Raw genomic sequence first — 21351 nt, forward strand, 5'->3', positions numbered from 1 at the left:
ATTTCCTCTTGTCCTATCACTTGTTACTTGGGAGAAGAGGCCAACCCCCACCTCACTACAACCTCCTTTCAGGTGGTTGCAGAGAGCAATGAGGCCTCCCCAAGCCTTCTTTTCTCCAGACTGAACAACCCCAGCTCACTCAGGCACCTGCTCTGTCGCCTTTCTCTGGACACGCTCCAGCCCCTCAACATCCTTCTTGTAGTGAGGGCCCCAGAACTGAACACAGGATTTGAGGTGTAGCCTCACTAGTGCCGAGTATAGGGGGACAATCACTGCCCAGATCCTGCTGGCCACGCTATTGCTGATACAGGCCAGGATGCCATTGGCCTTCTTGGCCACCTGGGCACACTGCTGGCTCGCGTTCAGTTGGCTGTTGACCAGCATCTCCAGGTTCTTTTCTCAGCAGGCGTTGTTCCAGCCACTCTTCCCCAAGCCTGCCTGGGGTTGTTATGACCCAAGTGCTGGATCTGGCACTTGGCCTTGTTGAACAGTTGGCCTCAACCTATTGAGAATTCATCCACCATGTTTCCATGATGGCAACTATCATAGTTTTCCTGCTGTGCAATGGCTTCCAGATCCTCCTGTTTGTTGCCCATCCTGTGTGCATCATTGGTGTAGATGTACTTCAGCTGGGCTATCGATCCTGCCACTTTTTGCAGGGAAGAAGCCCTAATTCCTACATAACCATTCTCAGGCACTTCTGTGCTTTTTAACACATTATTAACTCTTGCATGTTTGCTGCCACATGGATCTCCATCCACCACCACCACTGAGATGGCAGACCAAAGAAACTCACTAAAACACGGTCCTTCAAACATGGGCGTGGTGCCCCTAGGCTTATCTCTGTTGAGCGTGGTTTTCTCCCCTCTTCCCTTCAAATCTAGTTTAAAGGTCTTTCATAGAGGTCTTTCATGAGACCTGCTAACTTCTGAGCAAAGATCCTTCTCTCCCTTTGATACAGATGTATCCTGTATCACTGGGAAGCCTGCTGTTGTTTAAACCAACACACGATCAAAAACCCCAGAATTCTGCAGTTACACCAGTTTCAGAGCCTGATATTTATCTGCTGTTTCTTCTTCATAGATGGATTTCACCCAAAAATATGTATTTCTTATTACCTGAGTATCACGCTATTCCAATGTTTCTTTGATCCTATCCTATTGGATTTATTCCCATTTATCTTTGATGTCTAGGTATTAGCCCTCACATCCATCCATTTGCCTTTTTCAAAATGAGTGGTGAAATCAAATGGAATTTGAACTTTGCTTTCCCAATTGTCAGGGGGGTTGTTGGGGTTTTTGTTTGTTTTTTGTTTTTTTTTAATATCAACACTTAATCTCTTCTAATTTGCGATTCATTACAGACAAATTATATATTTACAGGATTTTGCCATTTCCCTTTAGCCAACAAACTTTTGTTCAATATGGGATATTAGCTGCACAATGGAGACTACCTTGCAATGACAGAAGTCAAAGGTGGCTTAATAAAACCCCACAGGTGTGGTTTGAGTATTTTTGCATACCTTTTTTTTTCTCCACAAAATAAGGGATGCAACATATTTTTTACCGGGTTCTTCCTATAAACACAATTTTCTCGCTTTTTTTGCCACCCATATCACTGTGGAATTCTGCAACATATTAATACTTCCTCTGATTTTGTGAGAGTAAACTTGTGCATCATCAACATGCTAATGTGTTAGCTGAGATGATCATCTAACCATATGTGGCCTTCCCTCAGAAGTCAGAGCAGCCTACAGAGCAAGCACAGAAATAATGAGGCCACAGCAGTTTGGATGAGCCCGTCACCATGGCCGCTGGTGCATGAATAGGCTAAACCAGATCCAGGAGCCGATCTCCGTAGTTCGGCATGCAATGATGGTGTGTCTTCTTATTAGGTCTTCTGTCAGTGTAAAGATAAACTAACTTACAACTATTTCTGAGCATCTTTTCTACCCAGGAGAACAGGCTGCAGTAAGTAAGGAAGATGTTTGGGGCAGACAGGCACTGATGGGAAAGGCTGTTGCCCAAGTACCTCTTCCTTATCAAGGTTTTCCCATAAAGCACTACAATGTGGCAGCAAGGTAAAAGTCACAAGGTTTCTCCATGGGGTTTATGGCCGAATGTAGGCTCTGACTGTGTATATAAAAACCTTCTGGTTGTTATCTGAGATCTTCAGAGAGTAGCTTACTAGTAAGGCTGCTTCACTAACTATGTAAAAGCACTTTCCTTTAAAAAAAAGTTTTTGTGCAGTTCCTCAAAACTACAAGAATGTACCACCTTTGTCTCCCTATCTCTTCTTAGAGCAATATTTCATCCAGCCTTAAAGCAAAAAGCATCAGGAAAAGAATATATTATGCTCATAGTCTCCATCATTATATTAAAAATTACTGGGAAAGGAGGAGAGATAAGATGTTTAGGTTGCTTGGTTTAGGATATTTCTTTTCTCATTATATGAATTAGACATTCTTAATAAGAACTCTGGCAAAACTGAAGGTCTCTCTGTACTTCAAACTCTGCAATTCTCTTTTGCTGGCAAACTCCTGCCTTAAACACCTCTGCAGCCCAGCAGCTCACTTTTCCATCCTCCCTGGCACTTACGGGCAGTTCTGAGAAAGGGCAGTCAGCTTGGAGACAGATTTTTCTTGGCATGTTTGTTGACTCTAAGGAATAGCACCACAAGCCTCTCGATTTAAGGCAAGGAAAAGGAAATGTTGGATATACGTGATGTTGGCATCTTTTCTGGCAGGAACAGCATATGTGCATTCCTTTGCTACACAGGCAGCCTGAAATGTTTTACTAAGCTTTTACTTCACCCTGTGATCTCTGTCATTTGGTTTTATTGAAGTATATCCATGTTCCTGTATACAACTAGGTTTTTCAAGTGATTTAGCTTAGAAAAAAAATCAAACGTATGCATGAATGTCACTTAACATTCAAGCTCAAGACTGGGCGCTACAAACTTGACCAGATACTCCTACTCAGCTTGGGAACCCTCAGTTATCATGCCTACACCTCTGGCAGCTTCTGAGTGTAAGTGGATTTGATGCAAACAATGGGAGACACCACCTCCATAGGATGGAAGTGCTATTGAGCACTGCTAGTGTGGCTTGCCAGGATATGGGCAGTGGCTCCCCACTTTCTACAAAGCATCTGGAGTTGTTTAGCTGAGAAGGACCCGGATCCCACCCATTTAGAAATGCAAAACAGACTAAAGCAGATCAGATTTGGGAAGTGAGGATGTAAGGCTGGAGCATGGGAAGGCAAGAGGCTGCCTGCCACACAGGCTTGTTCTGTATGTGGGCAAATACAATAGTCAGAGAAAAAGAACAGATGAACTAGAGAGAAGTGGAGAAAGATACAGAAGTTAAAGATTTAAAAGAGAAAGAGAATGCACAGGAAAGAGTTTTGCATTATGTGATAATACAATTCAAAGTAAAAAAACACCCTACTCACATTTTGAAACAAACAAAAAGAAAGCAAAGACCATGGTTTGGGGAGTTGTGTTTTTTTGTTTTCTGTGTGTTGGGTTGGGTTTTTTCTTATAATCTACTCCAGAATGAGCTCTAGCCTTGACTCTGTGATCCATAGATCTGGTGTTAATAACAACATCGCTGTTTGTTTCTGTAGAAGGCGCCCCTGAATGTCTGTAGTCTCTCAGCTAAAGATAATCAGATGTTCTATCAGGATTAGCAGTACTGGTGGCCTCTGACAAACCCTGGTCATTGAATTTCAAGTCAAGAAAGGGGAGGGCCTGCACACACAGGATGAGAGCTTTGGGTACCAGCCAATGAGCCACAGAGAAGTGTCTACACCTGTATTGTAGTGAAATAGCACTCACGTTACAGTGCAATCCCACCCAATTTCAAACCTTACTCATCTGGAAAGGGATGGAAAAAAGGCTCTGATAGTGGAAATATTAAGAGACCAGTGGTGGAATAGGGAAGCATGATGAACTGTAAAAGGAAACAGAACTGATTACATGTGGGCTATTGTGAAGGCAGCCTGAAAAGATAAATGAAGACAGAATTTGTGTCTACAGCAAGATTTACCAAAAAAAAAAAAAAAAGAAAAAAGGTTTGTTAGTCTAGAATTTTAAAAAGGCTAAATGGGATCTAATACATTAAAACATGTTAGTAAATATTATGAAAGGTACTCCATTATATATTTCTACTTCGTAGAAAGTAGTAGACTTTAGAAACAAAATTCAGACATAGCATGTGTCTAAAATAACCCTCATAGAAACAAAGACGCAAAACCTATAGTTTCTGCAAAAATACAGTTATATTTGTACAGATGTTAAGTAAGAACATTTAACTCCTATTCATTGGGTGTGCACTTAGGAGAGGAGAAGTAGAATTCAGATATCAAATTATCCAGACCTCAAATTTAGAATTTTACCATTTTTTAAAAAATCTGAAATATAGTTCACAGACTGCTATTCAAATTAACATCAAAACTAGATTCTGTTTCAGCTTTAGTGAAAGCAGATGAAGATTCCCATTACATCTGGTTTGACTTTCTTCCCTCTAATAAATGCTGCCATTTGATCCATTTCAATGATGTATAACCTTGAAATGTCTGTCATTCATACAACATTTTCAGAAAATAACATGAAGAGATGGGACTTTGAGTTGCATTATTCTTTGTTTCTGATGCAGGAATTTGTATTTCAAGATTAGGAAATCCAATAAATGTAATTAAAAACCTTCAAGAAGCAAGCACTGCTTGTTCTCCTTGAGAAAATATTCTAAGAATCCCATAACAACTGTAAGGGAAATGTCCATTAAGATCAAGTGCATCTCCTTAAGAAGTGTCCTCATCAGGGCCTCAAATGAATGTGAAAATAGTCTCACTCTTTGGAAATGCAGTAACCTTCTTTTCCCATCCTCAATAGGGATCCAAATTATTTGAGTTCCCAAATTATTTAAGACGATATATTTGGACTTCGTGATGCAGCCATGGAGCAAACGTGTAATTGCAGACAAAGAAATTAAAGGCTGAGGGCAAATCTCAATTTTTAATTTTTTTTTCATGCTGACATTGGTATTGATTTCTTCTAAAACCAGACCAGAATCCCGTCTTTTCACTCCATAATAATGAGGCAAGAGAGACACACAGTAAATCCAAGAAGCAAAATTGCAACATCTGCTCCCACTATTCTCAGATTGAGACTGATTTATGACTCACCTTGTGGGATGCATATGGGATGCATACTGCCAATTAACCAGCCATTAGGCTTGTGGACCAGGCCCCAGAGACCAGTCTTTACCAGGAATTTTGCAGCATTCAAGACCTCAGATTCTTCCTCAAGAATGTTTATGAAGTGCTTGCCTGTAGACAGAATAGCTAAAGTAACAGCACATAGACAGAGCCAAAAAAGGACAGCAGTGTGATCAGACACAGGTCCAAACAGGAGACTCAGACAGTGTTAAAAAGAGTTGGCTCTTTTTCTGCGCTTTGCAGGCCATACGATCAGAAGGCAATAAAGCTATAAGTATTCCCACTTTAAGATCTGCTGAAAGCCCGTGTAGCACTCATTCCACAAAATTCCACAGTCCATATTCTGATTGACAAAACATCTGCCATACGCTGCCTCAACAGTCAAGGCAACACTCAGTCATTCATTCCAGCGCTGAAGTTCACACTGTCAGGAAAACAGCTTCACATTCTGGATCATTTCTGGGTCTTGCTGAGTTCCATCAAGACCAGCAGTCCTTTAGGAGTCAGAAAATTTCTTTCCCCTTGCTATCCATAGCTACGAGTTTGAAATACTGGCTAATTATTAAATTCAGATACCAGTTTTTTCACCCACTTATGAAATAGACTGATCTTGGGGGTGTGTGGGATAGTTGTGCAAAGCAACACAATGATGTTTGTTAAAGATTATACACTTGACCTATCATTTGTCAACAGACTTAAGTCTTTTGAACAGGTACAGCTGAAATTCTATGTTCCCACAATCCGGGATTTCAGACTAAGATTAGTTCAAAGGATGCTCGTTACCCCTATATTTAGTTCTTCTTTGAGACAATGTATATCACCCCCTGTGATAGGCTTTCCATCTGTTTTTTGAGTTCTCCAAGCAGAAGTTTAGAGGAAGAAAAGCAAGGACTCAACTGCCTCTCCATATAAGCCATATATTTATGCCAGTCCTTTTCCTAGGAAAAGGTATGCCACTGTTCCTAACGTACCTTTAATTGCTGGCCCTCAGAAATCTGAAGAGCTTTTCAAATAATTTGAAATATTCCAAAGTGAATGAAAGGTGTGCAAGGTCAAAACAAAGACTGTACCTGTAGCTTTTTCTTTTCACTCTTTAGCTTGATATGTTCCTTCTTTCCAAGGTATGTTCCCTTCAGCTAAAGCTCTTCAGATGATGTTGGCTTGACATGAAATTTTTGTTTCTCTTTAAATCATTGCGTCTTCTTACTCTATGAAATCTTCCTATCTGCGTTTTCCTTCTGATCATCAATTTTTAGTTTACCCTTGGTTTAGGAAGGTCAGAAGCTTCCAAGGGCTGTGTCTTGATCCTCTGCAGCATCCTTCACAGGTGCCAATGGTGATGGCACCACAAAAACTGGGCTTTTTTTCACCTTGAAGGACCAGTCAGCTGGTGACAATCTCTCCACAAATGCTCTGCAGGTCTTTCAGTAAATGCAATATGATCATTGATGCTTAATTTTCATTGTTTGCCAGATTCTAATCTCCCCAGCTGTCTTTTTTGCTGCCTAACCTCAGAAAAAAATTGACTTCTCTGAGTGCTCCCTATATATCCATTATCTGGAGGAAAAATCCATCTGTTTCATTCTGCAGTATCTATATTTGAAACACTCAGCCTTACTTGTCTTTAGCTAACTCATTCTTCTCTGTCAGGAGCTTCTGCCTGAAACACTATTTGTGTTTTCTCCATCAGAGAGATCACCACTTCCAGCCTCTTCAGTCAGCACTTCATTCATCAGCCTTTCAGCGCCAAGAGGCACTGGTACCAATGCAAAATTTGTTTTATCTTCATGATATTTTTTCATCCTCCAAATGCTGTTCCCAACATTTTAAATTTACGTGCAGTAATCCTACCTATGTGTAGTGGTTTCTGCTTCTACTCAACACGTCCCCTCCATTCCACAGCTGTTTCAGTTCTGAACGTGTTCAGTTATTTTGGCAGCCATCCTATATACCACTTCACATATCTACAACTCTCTAGCACATCCCTGCTACTGAAAACAGAGGTTACTAATGTGCACCATTTCTGAGGGGAAGGAAAATAAAGTAGCAGTGAACACTATCAACAACAGTTTCCCAAACTGGGCCCTCAGTTGTGATGCTTTGGTTTTGGGTTTTTTTGATGGATAAAATCTAAGCCAACGCCGGAAAGATAGAGTGCAGTACCATGCTGTCACCACAACGAGGCATGTGATGCATTGTTTTAAAGGCAGCTGTGGCAAACTGTTTTTATACTGTGCGGGTTTTTTTCTCTTTTGATCCATGGTGGAACTTCCCAGGTTTTATTTAACAAGAAGACAGTTTAGGAAAGGTGCTTTCCTTTACTATGACATCTTCACGATGGCAAAAAAACCAGTTAAAATTGTTTCCAGTTTTTCTTTTCCAGAAGGAAATAAGTACTGCATTATTTTTCTTGTGCACTTCCAACTACTCAGCTGCATCTTCCTGCCTACCCATAATTTTAAGAAGGTAAAAAGTACATTCATTTTGCTTGCAGCTATTAATTTTTCACAATGTGAGTACATCTTGATAAAATAAAGGTAACGCTGCAGCTGTGTTGTGCCTGTAGTAAGAAGTCTTCAATGACAATTCCTATGTAAGTATTCATCACTAGGACATTAAGATTCTACGTCATAAAGGCTTTTAAGATGTTGAGTATGTTCTTCTTCAAGTCATGAAAAGAATTTGCGTTGTTGTTCCAACACATTACTTACCCTAGGGAGGAAATTCTGCTCTATATTTTAGCAGTCCACTCCTGTATCATGGTGCTGAGTAATTAGGGCCTCACTACTGATATGCAGAAACAATACAGAGCATGAGAAAGGACTGTGAAAGAAAACTCCATGCATTGGACTATTTAGTGGTTCCAGAAATGGAATTACAAACAACATTTTGTATCTTAATTATTTGGACAATATTCTCAGGCACATGGTGTTAATCTTGGGGACAGTCCTGTGCAGGGCTAAGGGCTGGACTCGATGTCACTGTGGGTCCCTTCCAACTCAGCACATTCTGTGATTCTGTCATTCTATTTAATTGTGTCTCAACACCTTGTATTCAAGTGAATCCTCTTGGGTTGCCCTCAATACTACCCTGGACCAACATAACTAGGATATAAAATTCAGTAATTACATTTTTCAGAGGCATATATCTCGGCAGGTCTCCACCAAGTTGGTGGGCATCAGTTTCATACAATTGCTAGTAGATCAGAGCACTCACAGAGCTTCAGAATAACACTGGCCTTTTCTTTCCGTGCTAGGTAGTCCTTGACCTGTTTGGGACCTAAGAGATTTTTTAAGTTCTACTTCACAGAGTGGAACCAAGAAGTTATGTCTCCTATTTCTACTAAGATCTGTGTAGTTATGCAGCTTCTTCACCACAAGATCATGCCTTTGCTTGAGTGGTCCCAGCCTTGCACAGGCTTCCTGGAAGGGTTGTTTTCTTCTCTAACATCACATCATAGTCCCTCCGCCTCTTCTCTACTTCAGCATTTTCTCCATTTACATCCATTTACTTTGGGATTCTGCAGATCCTTCTTGTCAGACTCTTTTTATGGGCTCTCTCCTGATTATTGAAGAGCAGTTGCAGCACAGTCATCTCTCTCACATTTTCCTCGGTTTCTCCTGCTCCCAAAGAGGAAGGAAGGAAGATACGTCAGACACAGTTCAAGCTTCAGCCTTGAAGATTTGACCCTTTGTTTTAAACCATTTGTTTTCAGATACTCAATTGTATCTTAGCCTTAATAACAGGCTTACCACTCTGCTTGTGATTTGAATGCTAAAGCAGGATACTAGCAGTATAAGGGAAAAAGGAGATAAAAAGGTGTACTGCTTCCAAGTACAAAGACAGAGCTAATTACTAGCTTGTCAAACTGATAAAGTGTGAATGAAGGAGTTGCAGATCATAGTGTCACCCTCCTAAAGTGTAAGATGTACAGATAATAGTAAAATATTGTACGTTACTGTCAAAAAGGATGTTTTAAGTGATATCTTAATAATGGCATGGAAGAGTTAATCCTATTTTGTAAGAAGCAGTTTTATGTGATTTCTGGTACAACAGTAAAGACAGTCAATTCTGTGTGCTAAAATAGTAACTGTTTAATTCAGTGATTGTTTAATTCAAAACCAGAAACAGCAAGAGCTGATTGCCACCTTAAATTTAATAATAATTAATTTTGGGATAGCAAATTGTTATTAAGCTCAATTGCAATTTCAGAGTTTCTCTCAACCCTGTCTTCTTGCTTTGTCTTTCTCGGTCAATCCCCTTATTTTATAAAAAGCCTAGCTGCATCCTAAATCCATTTTACACCCTTGCCTTTTATTGCCTTGGCAGTTTATAATATAGCTCTTTTGTTTACTTCGTCCCCTAAATTAAATTTCCTATGGACCAGATCCTCAGCCAGCCTAAGCCGGTGTAGCTCTGTCAACAACCACCACTCAGCTGATCCAGATGAACGAGCCCCCTCCTATTAATCACCGGTCCTTTTCCCCATCCCCCAGGCAGATTCCTTGCACGGTATTGGCAGGGTTCCTGTATCATCTGTTCACTCACTAATAACACTATTCAGCATTTATTGGGCCGGTTTGGCTCTCTGCATGTTCAGCAGCAAAGCTGCTATTGATTGCATGATGGGGAAGCAGCATCAAGCCATATTCTGCAAACTACAACGCAGTTAATTCACTAATGGTTTATATTTGCCTCGCTTGTGTCACACAGGGAGAAAATGTTTCAACACCGCCGGAGGGGGGTGGGGGAGGTAGTTCACATGATCGTTGTTGGGAGGATTTGGGAATCATGTCACAAAAGGCAAGTTGTGGGCTTTGCTCCAGCAAATATACACCTTGGTAACTCTAAGGCACATTGCCAGAGATTATATAGTCCGTGTTGCCTGATTACATACATAAATAAAATTGCCAGATAAAAGCAGTATGAAAGACAAAATGTTTTCAGCAGAAAAAGTGAATATGATCACATTTTACACCATCTACATTCTTGCTTTCCACGAAGAAGAAAGCTGCACTAGTTCCACTACATTTTTAATGAAATGCTACTCTAAAAGGGTAATCCAATTATTAAGAAAACCCATATATGCTTTAAAGAACAGCACTGAATGATTGACATGTTTGGCTTTAAATCAACTTTAAGGCTTCAAATTTTGAGTATTATTACAGGAAACTATAATGCTTCCTAAAGTCTCTCCTGATATTTTGCCAATGACAGCAGGCATTAAAATAACACAGAGTAACTTTAAAAAAATGAAGGGGTGTTTGGCATTTTGCTGTCTATGTTTTGTTTAGGTTTCTAAATGGTGGTGCTTTCATCTAGGAAGAAAAATATATTCTTCACAGGATTTAAAACCTATATTAAAAAGTCTTAATTCAAGTATTTTCATTATGTCATTTTTTGCAAATTTGGAAAGGTTCTGAAAAACTTACAGAGCTCATCCATGCAATTTTAAGCAGTGTATTACCTTAAATTAATTAATTATCTGTAGTTATTTTAAGAAGATAATTTTAAAGTGTTTCAAAGTGTTTAGTCTTACGCCATTGCAGTTTAAAACACAGTATATAACACTACAGTGTAGCAAAATGCATAATTACAGATGCAGCTGACAGTGAAAGAATGGCATACATAAGTACAGATACAAGCACATATGCCAATCTCATTATCATGTAAATATCCGACATGGGGACAAAACCTGAGCTTAATTTGCTAATACTGTCTAAAAAAAGAGAAAAGCACAAAAAAGTCAAGGAAATGGTATATGTAGCCTCATTTTCTCCCCAGCTAAATTACTTCTTCCTGAAATAAGCACAATAAAAATGTTCATTTTCCTTGACTTATATTCTGGAGCATGGCTTGGTTCTGTCTCCACTGTAAGAACAGTTTTAGTGATTTCACATACATACTTACCTTACAGGCTTTTAATCCCATGCAGATTTACATGCAGGGCTAGACTATTTACCTAGTTAGATGTGTTCTCTGCCTGTGGTAACCCCTCTTTTGTCATCTTATCCCACCCTCCAATGCTCTACACCATGATCTTCTAGCTGCTGCCTAAATCTCATTTCATTCTGTGCTGTGCCCCTTTACCTGCTATTGCTCACTTTCCCCTGCTCTTGCCTGTCTGAAACGGTGTGGAGCAGCACTGAGTGACTTGGCTTTGCACAGGGATGACGCACTGCTTTGGATCTGCGAGTGAGGCTGAAGGACTTGCATGTGCAGAGCACTGCTGGGAGGGCAGAATGAGGTTGGATGAGGAGAAAGCACCACACAACAGAGAGGTGGTTAATGAACCCTTTAGAAAAAGTATTTAGAAGTCTCACTAATGCCCTCAATAAAGAAAAAATATCAGACCTCTCCATGAGTAAATTTCAGACCCGGACACATCCAGTTGTACAGCTATTTCTTAAGAGTATTCCACTAAAAGCATCCCTCAGCTCCCATGGCAGCTTCAGTAATCCAAACAGCTGCATGGTTAGGAGCCCAGAAGTATTGAATTCCTGTACTTCACACTGTTCCCTGGCATTTGTCAATCGAAAAGCATTTAGCTTAGTTTATTTCAGAGCAAACATTTCCCTTTGCCCCCCAAACACATGCTACTCTTTGGATCTGAAGGGCCAGAAATACTGCAGAGCAGAAGGCTGTGATCACAGCACCAGGAGGAGAGGAGCCAGGCTCAGGCATCCCTCTGAACCCAGCATCAGTGTGAAATGCTTTCCGCCTGCCACATGAAGCACTCGATTCCTCATCTTACAGAATCAACACTTAAACTTTGAAGGATGCAAATTTGGTGCCCAGCTATGACAAGAGACAGTATTTACTACAGCATGTGAAGTCCAAGCTTCCTGGAACTGGTAAAGGAGCATCTCTGGCACTAGCAAACAACTGCTGAGGAGCCTCTGATTTTTGCTGTGTTTTTCTAAGATGCAGAGAGGAAAATAAAAATACTTTCCCTCCCTAAACTTCCTCTACCAACCTTTATACTTAAGATTCTCCAAAATAGAAGGGTTTCTAAGTTAGAAAGGAATAAGCTCCCTGTATTAATAATTGTGCATGTATTATGAATACAACAAAAGCTTAAATGCTTTAAGACCTTATCAAATTGTCACCTGGTGGAAACAACAGGACTGTTGTCTTATGGGAGCTAAACTCATTTCCTCAAGTAAAAATCTATTCCACTGGCTTTCAGCTCCTATGTCAAGAAATATTTTGTATGCATTTGCTTCTCTGTAATATGAGTTGTATTTTCTTGACTACTGAAAGTAGCTGAGAAGCAGAGAGAATAGGGTCTTTTAAACACGTTTTTCATGTGTTTTTCATGCTGTCTGAATCACATTTGCAGGAAGATGTCAGCCTTTCAAGCAGAGCTCAAAGGATGTCTGTGGTGCCACGAGATCAGATATCTGTACTGCTGAAGGCCTCATGACTGTCTTAGCCTGTCACAATACCTAATCGGAAAATTATTTTTATTACGGAAACTGTTTTCTTTGACTTTTCTGCTTTAGGCTCTTCAGACATACCAGACTGATCCTGCCATGAGAAAGATGCTAACTCAGCTGTATTTCTATATCATGCCTATATTTAATGTGGATGGATATCATTTTAGCTGGACAAATGTAAGTAATTTCAGTAGTAAAATTATTCAGACAGGAAAGATCAAATGGTTGTACACCATTCAAAGGTGACTTTCTGTATAATCTGGTCCCTCACTTTTTGCCTTGCAAAATGGAAGTGAATGACTTCAGTTAAAGTAGAATACTATGTGTGTTTTCTAGGGTTGATTTGTTATGTGTACAAATAGACATTTGCCAAAATGTAGTATTATTGCTATTTAAATACTTTGTAACTTCTGTCAGGATCGATTTTGGAGAAAAACAAGATCAAAGAACACAAGGTTTCACTGTCATGGTGTTGATGCTAATCGCAACTGGAAAGTGAAATGGTGTGGTAAGTACAGAGGTGCTTTGGTCCCCCAGTTCAGATTACTCTGTATTTAATTATCCAACAGAGGCAATTATCCAAGTAGGTTAGATCACATCTGTTGTGAAGTGTTCTCTTTTCCATAGTTAAAGTTGAAGATACTTTCTCATAAAGCCACAAGCCAAGGCTCAAATATTCCTTCTATGTTCTAAAAAAATAAAAGTCGTGAACTTTGGAGAAACAAACCTTATCATAAGTAAAAATTTTTCATGGAAAATGTGGCAAAAGTTAAAAAAATCATACATACAGCTATTCTGTATTTTGGCAATCATATAAATAATTTGAAGCCCAGTATTGAGGCTGGTCCAACACTTTTCAGGATTCACCTGACTACAGCTCTAGGAAACATTTCAAACTTCATTTTATTTAATTCTTCATTTCTCTGAAATTATTTTAGCTTTGGAAATGTCAAACTTGCTTTGTCGGCCTCAGTGGTCTTAAGGCCTTCATTATTAATGATTTAATACAGAAAGAAGGTGTTTCTAAATGCATGGAGATACAATTTGAATCTCCCAGCACTTTTGTAAATACTTCCATAAAAATTGGCCTCAATTTTGCATAGAGAATGCAGCAGTAATGAAATAACTAGCAGAAGAGCTGAAATGGGTCCATCGAAGAAATAGTATTTTATTAAATCTTACAGAAGACAGTGCAACTCACACAGGTGTAAGCAGCCCTACAAGTTCTGGTGTAAGAAAATAAGAATACTTTGTTATGAAATACGTCAATTTATACCTGCTGACCTGCTCTCCCATCTTCAGCAACTTCCTTCACTTCTCTGTGCAGCTCTTTTCTCCTCCAGCATTAATCCACCTTCTTTATTTATACTACAAGCTTGTAACGACAAGAAATTGTGTTTGCATAATGCTAGTGCAAGGATCCTCCCTTCAGCCCATCCCTCTTCCTCTGGAAGTCTCTAGATGTTTCCACAATACTCTGATTACTTGCAGTAGGAGTTGAGCACCGTGCAGTCTGGCTTGCAATGACTGGATTCTTCAAGTAGAGTTTTGAGAATTGTAAGGATAAAAGTGAGTGTGAATAATCGGCCTGGGAAGTTTACAAATGCAGTGAGTGTGAACAGAAGCATATTTTCAATACAGTATGCAACTGTGAAATATGCTTCTGAATTTTTTCAACCCTACTTGCTGTAAGGAGAGGACTGACACAGAAGTAGTTACAGAAAGCCTACGTTAGCTGAGTCCCAGGGCTGCTATCACAATCTTTAATGCAATTTTATGCTGCAAAAATAATGTAAAAATGAACCAGTCCTGCATCATTGCTATCATCGTTTATTCAGGTGCATAAGTCACAACTGCAGGTATTTTGGGAACATACATTTACTGTTCAGAAGATAGCCACTGGTGTAGTTGGAATGATCAGTTCTTTTATGAAGTCTTTGGAGACATATTTTAGGTACCTATCAGTGCAACATTAATACTCAATGCATTTTCTTTCTAGTCCTAATTAATATTTCTTGGCTTCACATCTTTCTGCTCCTCCCTTTTCCTGCTCCCTAGCCACTGTGTTAGAGCACATTTTTACTCAATCCTAAAAATATTTGCTTAGCTTTCATTTAGAAACCTATTTTTTCTAGGCTGAGTGAAACTGTCATAATACCCACATGCCTTGTGTGTTGTAATCCCCTACTTGTTGCATTTCTCCCCTGCACTGAACATGAAAGACAGGTCCTCGCCTCCAGTTTAAAAAATAAAAATTCCTTCAAGGTTGCTCATCATGCACATGCTCTGCTTCCCTCACTGGAACCCAAACTCTGTCTGATTCTCTATTTTGATGGAGAATAAAGAGCTCTTTCATGAACTGGGCTGACTGGTGCTCAGAAGGTCCTGGACACTAAATGAGTCAGAGAAGAATCTGGATCATATCACACTTTGAAGCTTGCATAATCACGGTGTGTTTAACATTTAAAACTGCATGTGCTTGTAAAAACCTTTTCATTCAGTTCAGTCGCACTTCAGTTTGCAGACAGGCTTGAACTTCACTGTGGGGCTTCCAGGCAGGTGTGTTGTGGCAGAATCCAGCTCCAGCAAAGCCGCTGCAAGCTAGCAGCAGGGAGCTAGTCAGTACAGATATCACAGCATCCTGTCTGCTTTCCTCTTCCCTGCTAGCGTAGGACTTTGATGTAAACTTTGTGATATCACTTCTATATTCTCTAGGGACCAAGAAAAAAGCCATATCACTGATTGTGCTAGATTTCACATTGCAGTACCCTTGTACCTAAAATAGTGCACAGAAATTGCACACAGATCCACGTGAATACTGACAGCAAAAACTCTGGGAATGCTCCTTGCAATACATATATATGTGCAATAAGCAGCACAATGGTTTAACGATAATGAAATAAATATCAACTTTAAAGCAAATAATGAGGTACTTGGAACTAAATTATGTCATAGGGCAAATCCAGTTAAAGGGGTTGCATCCAAATCCCTGTGAGAGCAGCAATGGGAGTTAAAATTTCCAGTGCATCCCAATTTCCTGTGCACCACAGTGCTCACTGAGAACAGTACCCCATACTGGCAGAAGTGGCTGCAAGGAAGTTTGAGAATCATGCTCCAGCTCATCCATCGTCTCAGTCTTCTTTCTGTATCAAAGCATTGGTTTTATCAGTCTCAGCACACATTTCCTTTGTTGACTTGATCTCATGATGGATGTTGAAGGATACCTACTCCTCTGGTATGCTATCAGGTACAAAAATAAGGCAGCATGGTAACATTTTAAGCAATTCCATTTGCTTCTCATGACTGTAACTCGGAAATTTCACAGGAGTTGATACATACTGTATCAATTTTTTTCCTTCTTGAGTTACTTTGAAAGAACTTTCAGTATGAAAACTGAGTATATCCTTACATTATCCAAGGCCACCATGGAAACCCTTTCTTTTTACTACAGCCAGCTTCTCTTAAGGTAAAGCATTAACTACAGCTGGGATTTCAAATGGCTCACAATAATGGGCTGGAAAGTTTAGAAAGTTTTTTTCTTCACTGAAAGTCACTAAACTGAGTCATATTTGTCCATTGGGTCATTTTACCCCTAGCTTGTAGGATTCCACTGTTTATTAACAGTGATATTCATTTCCATGATTCGGTATACAACACTGTTACAGGAGATGAAGTATCCATAAAAAAAAGCAAAGGCTCTGGAGGGTCTGTTAAATAGCTCTCCTTTAGCTATATTATCTGACAAGACACTGAGGCAGAGTGCTCTTGAGATTTGGATGACTTGGTGGCCATCTGTTCTGCATGGAAGATACCATCTGCCCTCTATATAACCCTTCCATATCCACTGCAATCCAAGCAATACCTTTTGAAATCCCCACTTGTGGCCACTGAATGGTAGCCTCAATTTTCATCTTAAAATGAAACTGCAGCATGAAATTCTTCCACTTTTTAATTTTAGCATTATGTTGATTGCATAACCCTGGTTTAGTTGATATCTTTATGCCTTCTCACACACTGCTCTTTTCTTATTAATTGAAGATGGCAGTACTTACCATACAAAGGAAATCTAATAAAACACTGCTTTTGTAAGTCTTGAATGGCACCAGGGAAGTTCTCAAACAAATTATTATTATTCTGCAGGTCAGCGTAAAACATGGCATTTTGAAATCACAGCAGATAGGAGAGGAGTGGATTTGCACAAATATTGTTCTTGCAGGCCCAAGCCCTTAGCTCTAAATGAGATGATGGCTTAGATACAGAATTGCTAAATGATAAAGGAGCCACCACCACATCCCCTTTTCTAAGTTTCATCTTTCAGTAGGCTACTCTTGTGCAGCTTGCTGCCACCTGAGCAGGCTGATGTAGTGAAAGATATCCTCAAAACTGAACTCCTGCCCCAGACTTGAAGGAAATTCAGTCCCTGTACAAACTGAGATGATTTCTATTTTAACTAACTGAGCGATCATCCCATGTGGCTTGTCATTTTTTTCCCCACAAGGTTTGCAAGGGTGAAAATAGTCTAGTCAGGAACTATTCTCATGTTTTAAACCAGTCTCTAAGGTAACGCCTGTTGAGGTTATGTACCTACCATTGTAACCACCACTGTAGTAGCCAGTACATTAAAATGCTCTTAAAGGCTAGATTTGTCTTGGCAGTGACTACTAAAGAGGTATAGCTCTCTGATTTCAAACAGACCAACTGAGACCCATCAATAGTTTTAATAAGGGAATGCTGTCATAAAAAGTGCTACTGATACAGAAAGCCAGGGAAGAAAGGACAATGAAGTCAGGCTCTCCTTTTCTGTTGGGTTTGAAATATATCCTCTTGGGAGAACTGCCTGTAGTTGGCCAGTTGGAAACTCATTGTGTCTACTTGACGAACAAGCAGATTGCTGCACTGAGGTCCCACTGACTCATGCTCATCAGTCACAAGAAAGCAATGTGTTTATTGCTTTTCATGCTTTTTCACAGGGGCCAAAAAAGATTGAGCCAGAAGCTGACCCTTGGAAATTCTCTGTGATTGTTTACCATCAACTTTCTCTTTCAATCTCTAGATGAAGGTGCTTCATTTCACCCATGTGATGACACGTACTGTGGTCCCTTTCCTGAGTCTGAGCCTGAAGTAAAGGCTGTTGCTCATTTCCTCCGCAAACATCGGAAACAAATAAAAGCCTACTTGTCCTTCCATGCATATGCACAGATGCTGCTGTACCCTTATTCTTACAAATATGAAACTATTCCAAACTTCAGTTGTGTGGTAAGTACATTAAAACTTCAGAGAATATGCTCCCTCACATATTATTTTTTGTATGTTTTGTTTTGAGAGGAGACTTGTTTCTTCAATACTTTGCATATATTTAACATTGAGAGGTATTTATTCTGGATTTGCCTGCAATCGCATTTCTGGTTATATAATCTTCACTCACCATGAGTCAGTGGTAATTTGATTAAAATGGTATAGTGCTTTCCATCCATCAGTCCCTTTAAATTACTTTATAGGATAAATCGCTAGGTTTTAATTATAATTATTATCATTTTATTTAATTAACTGTAATGGGAATTATGTAGTCAAGTCCTTGGGTATGTAGCTGAAATTCTGTCTCTTCATGCTCAGAACTTAAACACTAGGATCATACAGTAGATCATCTTCAATGTTATGAACAAAAAAAAATTGAAATTGTTTACATTTATCAGTTCAAGGAGAAATCTTTTGATTTCACCAAAAGTAAAGCTTCAATTGCATTATGTATCATTCTGCTTAGACACAGTGCTTTTAACTGTTTAAGACAAGCGGTTAATTAACATCAGAGGCTTCTGTATATTAGAAGAATAAATTAATAAGAATACATTTTCTGATATAAGCGTATTGATTTAGATACATACATTTCATGTATTTCATGCTCATCCAAATGCAGAACTAGTCCCTCTGCTTGCAGTCTGAGGTCTGTTTTAGCCATCCTCCTGTTCATAAAACCCTCCTTATGGCTTATTCTCTTAGGGAAATCTGGCTAAGCTTTGCTTTCTGTTTGCTCCTGCTCACAGACCCACACTGCATCAACCAGTTGCAATCCTCTTTCTGCCACCTTCAGTCCCCAGTAAAATTATATTTTCCATATATCTTCCATTTTTACCCTGAAAGCTGCAAGTTGCAGTGACTTTTAACTTGCCAGTTTAAGCTAGTTTTCTCCAAAGGAGCTTAACTCCACCTTAGATTTATCCTATGCAGAATAAATGATGCTGTCAGTCCCTGGAGCTTCACTGAAGTTTCAGTCGGCTGTTCTCTCAGGAGGCTGAGCAGCCAGCACTCCACAAGCTAAACTATCCTTGTAGGTTTATTTCTGTTGAGACACTTAATTTCAGCAGCTACTAAACATTCTTCTATCTGACATCATTCCTGTGGAACAGAGTAAGTTAGACGTTAACTAAGCAGCCAAAGGAGCTAAAAATATGAGACTTATGGGGGCTGACCACCCAGCCCTGTATTGACTGTGAATAAAGTCATGAATCTTCTTTTTATTCTACCTTCTTCACCCTCTTTTGGGGAGTAACATTGAGAAAGGAGTTTCCCAAGTCAATTGATGACTATTACTTACCAAAAAAACATAGACGAGCAATTTACAACAGAATCTAATTCCTTTGAAGACAGCAGATGCAAGAATATTTTTTTCGGAACAGACAAGAGAAGGTGGTAAAGACATGGCGTTAGGAAGAATCAGCATCTCCTCTGCAAGTATATAATTATTGGGTATCTTATGAAGATGTCCAGAGCAATGTAAGGCAATAGCAGACACTATAGACAGGAAATTCATTGTAAGGAGAAGGAATGTCTAAAAGAGAACACACACCAATGTATCTTCAGTATAGTTTTTGTTGCTCAAGGGATATTTCCATTCTGAGACAGGAAGTAACTGCCCCATAGCACACACACACTCTATCTTTCCATCCGTAGCTTTTAGACTGAAGGATCCCAGTTTCTGGTGTTTAACGGGTGTTCCTAAGGTTTGTGAGGCCTTGGATCAGGCTCCTCATTGGAGGGTGTGAAGCACAGACCTAAAGGAACGAAGAGAGACACTTGTTTTAAACAACAGCCCTGGACAAATGGAAGCCAAATCCCAATTCTAAATATTTTGCCAGTATTTGGACCTTATACTTCTTTTTATTGAGGTGGGTCAAAAAGAACAAGGAGGTTGGAAAAAGAAACTGAAGTAATTTCCTGTAATTTATAAAGCTTGTTATGGGGATCACAGTGAAAATTAATGGAATATTGTTGCTTATTTATTTGTGTGTTTTAATATTTGCCTACAACCAAACTCTCCATCATCTGGTAGCTCCTAAATGAATAGTTTTTAATACTTGAAGTCTCTAAAACGGTGACTTAGGGTGAGGTTTCAGATTCTCCATTTCTCTTGGAAATTACAGTGAGTTAGAAAGCAATGGATCTCTGTTTCCTGAAGCTGATAGAACAAAGGTTGTTTGCCAACATGGACTGTGTACAGTGGAGAACTGTAGGACCCCACATGCATAGCAGATAAATAACATTTGGTGCTAGCAGGGGGACACAATTAATTCTGAGCAGTAGAAAGGATGTTTCTGTCTGGGATGGATCATTTTAGTGAGCTGTCAGTTACCGTTTCGATTAAAGTGTTCAATTATTCAGAGCTGCTTTGAAACTGGAGAGCTGTGTACTGATCACAACATGCATATTCTGCTCTAATTTAGGCACAATTCTCTTATTAACATTCTCCTGAAATCTGTTCTTTTAAAATACTTAAAATAAAAGTAATCTTTCAGATTAAAAAAACCCAGGAGAAACATACATCTATCCCAAGACTTTTAAATTTCACCTGCTTTTCATCCCTTCTCTTCCTGTATAGTCATTTGCCTTAGTGTTTGCAGTGAACTTACATGGTGTGACTGAGTTTGTGCATGTCTTTGTAAAAATCTGGTAATTTTATGTGGCATTTTCTCCTTGAGAGTGTTCAAATACTGGTTGCCTGGATTTATTCAGGATCCAACCTGCACAGTATGATGCAGTAGAGAACTGTCCCTTTGGGCACACAGCTCCAACAGTGCCCAGGGACACCTGCCTAAGTGGTGGACTTGGACTTGGGAGACTCCCGGCCTGACCTCCAGGCAGTTGCTGCCTCTGCACAGAACCCAGTACCATTGTGCTGATTAATTTAAACAGGCATTGCCAAACTATTTCTTCGAAAGATTTCAACAGGACTTGCTTCTGTTGTCTCATTGCTGTACAGTGTGTAACTTGTGCCCAGGGTGCCTTCTCGTCTGTGACAATGTTCTCCTTGCCACAGCATATTTACCAGGGCTTTGCTCTCCACCCCTCTCAGCTCTCTCAGCTGAGCCCTGTCTCCTGCTTCCTTGGCATCAGGCCTGTTGTCAGGCCTGTGTCAGCCCAACCACACGACAACCCTGGCATGGTAAGCAGAGCTGCTTGCAAATTTTGGTTGAGCAACTGAGCCTGGTACTTGGGACTTCAGTGCAGGCACCAGACAACAGCCCCAGACTGCATCTGGAGCTCCCCACTCCCCGGGGCCCTGCACAGCCCCACGGCCCCACGGCCACTGACCTCGCACTGCCACCTCGCTGCCCTCACAGGTCCCAACACCTCCAACCCCATTATGGGTCTTGCATGTCACAACTCAGAAGTCAAGGCATCTGGAGGAAGAGTGCCAA

At 39.9% G+C, this 21351-nt stretch overlaps 1 protein-coding gene across 1 annotated transcript in view; it reads left to right on the forward strand.

The window, feature by feature from the left end:
* The window catches only part of CPA6 (carboxypeptidase A6), an 83221-nt gene that overhangs the window by 58669 nt on the left and 3201 nt on the right, over positions 1-21351 (forward strand). The window contains exons 7-9 of the mRNA XM_027674932.1: positions 12725-12835; positions 13076-13166; positions 17712-17914. Coding sequence (XP_027530733.1) covers positions 12725-12835; positions 13076-13166; positions 17712-17914 — 405 coding nt within the window. The remainder of the gene's footprint in view (positions 1-12724; positions 12836-13075; positions 13167-17711; positions 17915-21351) is intronic.

The sequence above is a fragment of the Neopelma chrysocephalum genome, unplaced genomic scaffold (assembly GCF_003984885.1).
Source record: "Neopelma chrysocephalum unplaced genomic scaffold, ASM398488v2 Primary Assembly neopelma1_22, whole genome shotgun sequence".
Lineage (NCBI taxonomy): Eukaryota > Metazoa > Chordata > Aves > Passeriformes > Pipridae > Neopelma > Neopelma chrysocephalum.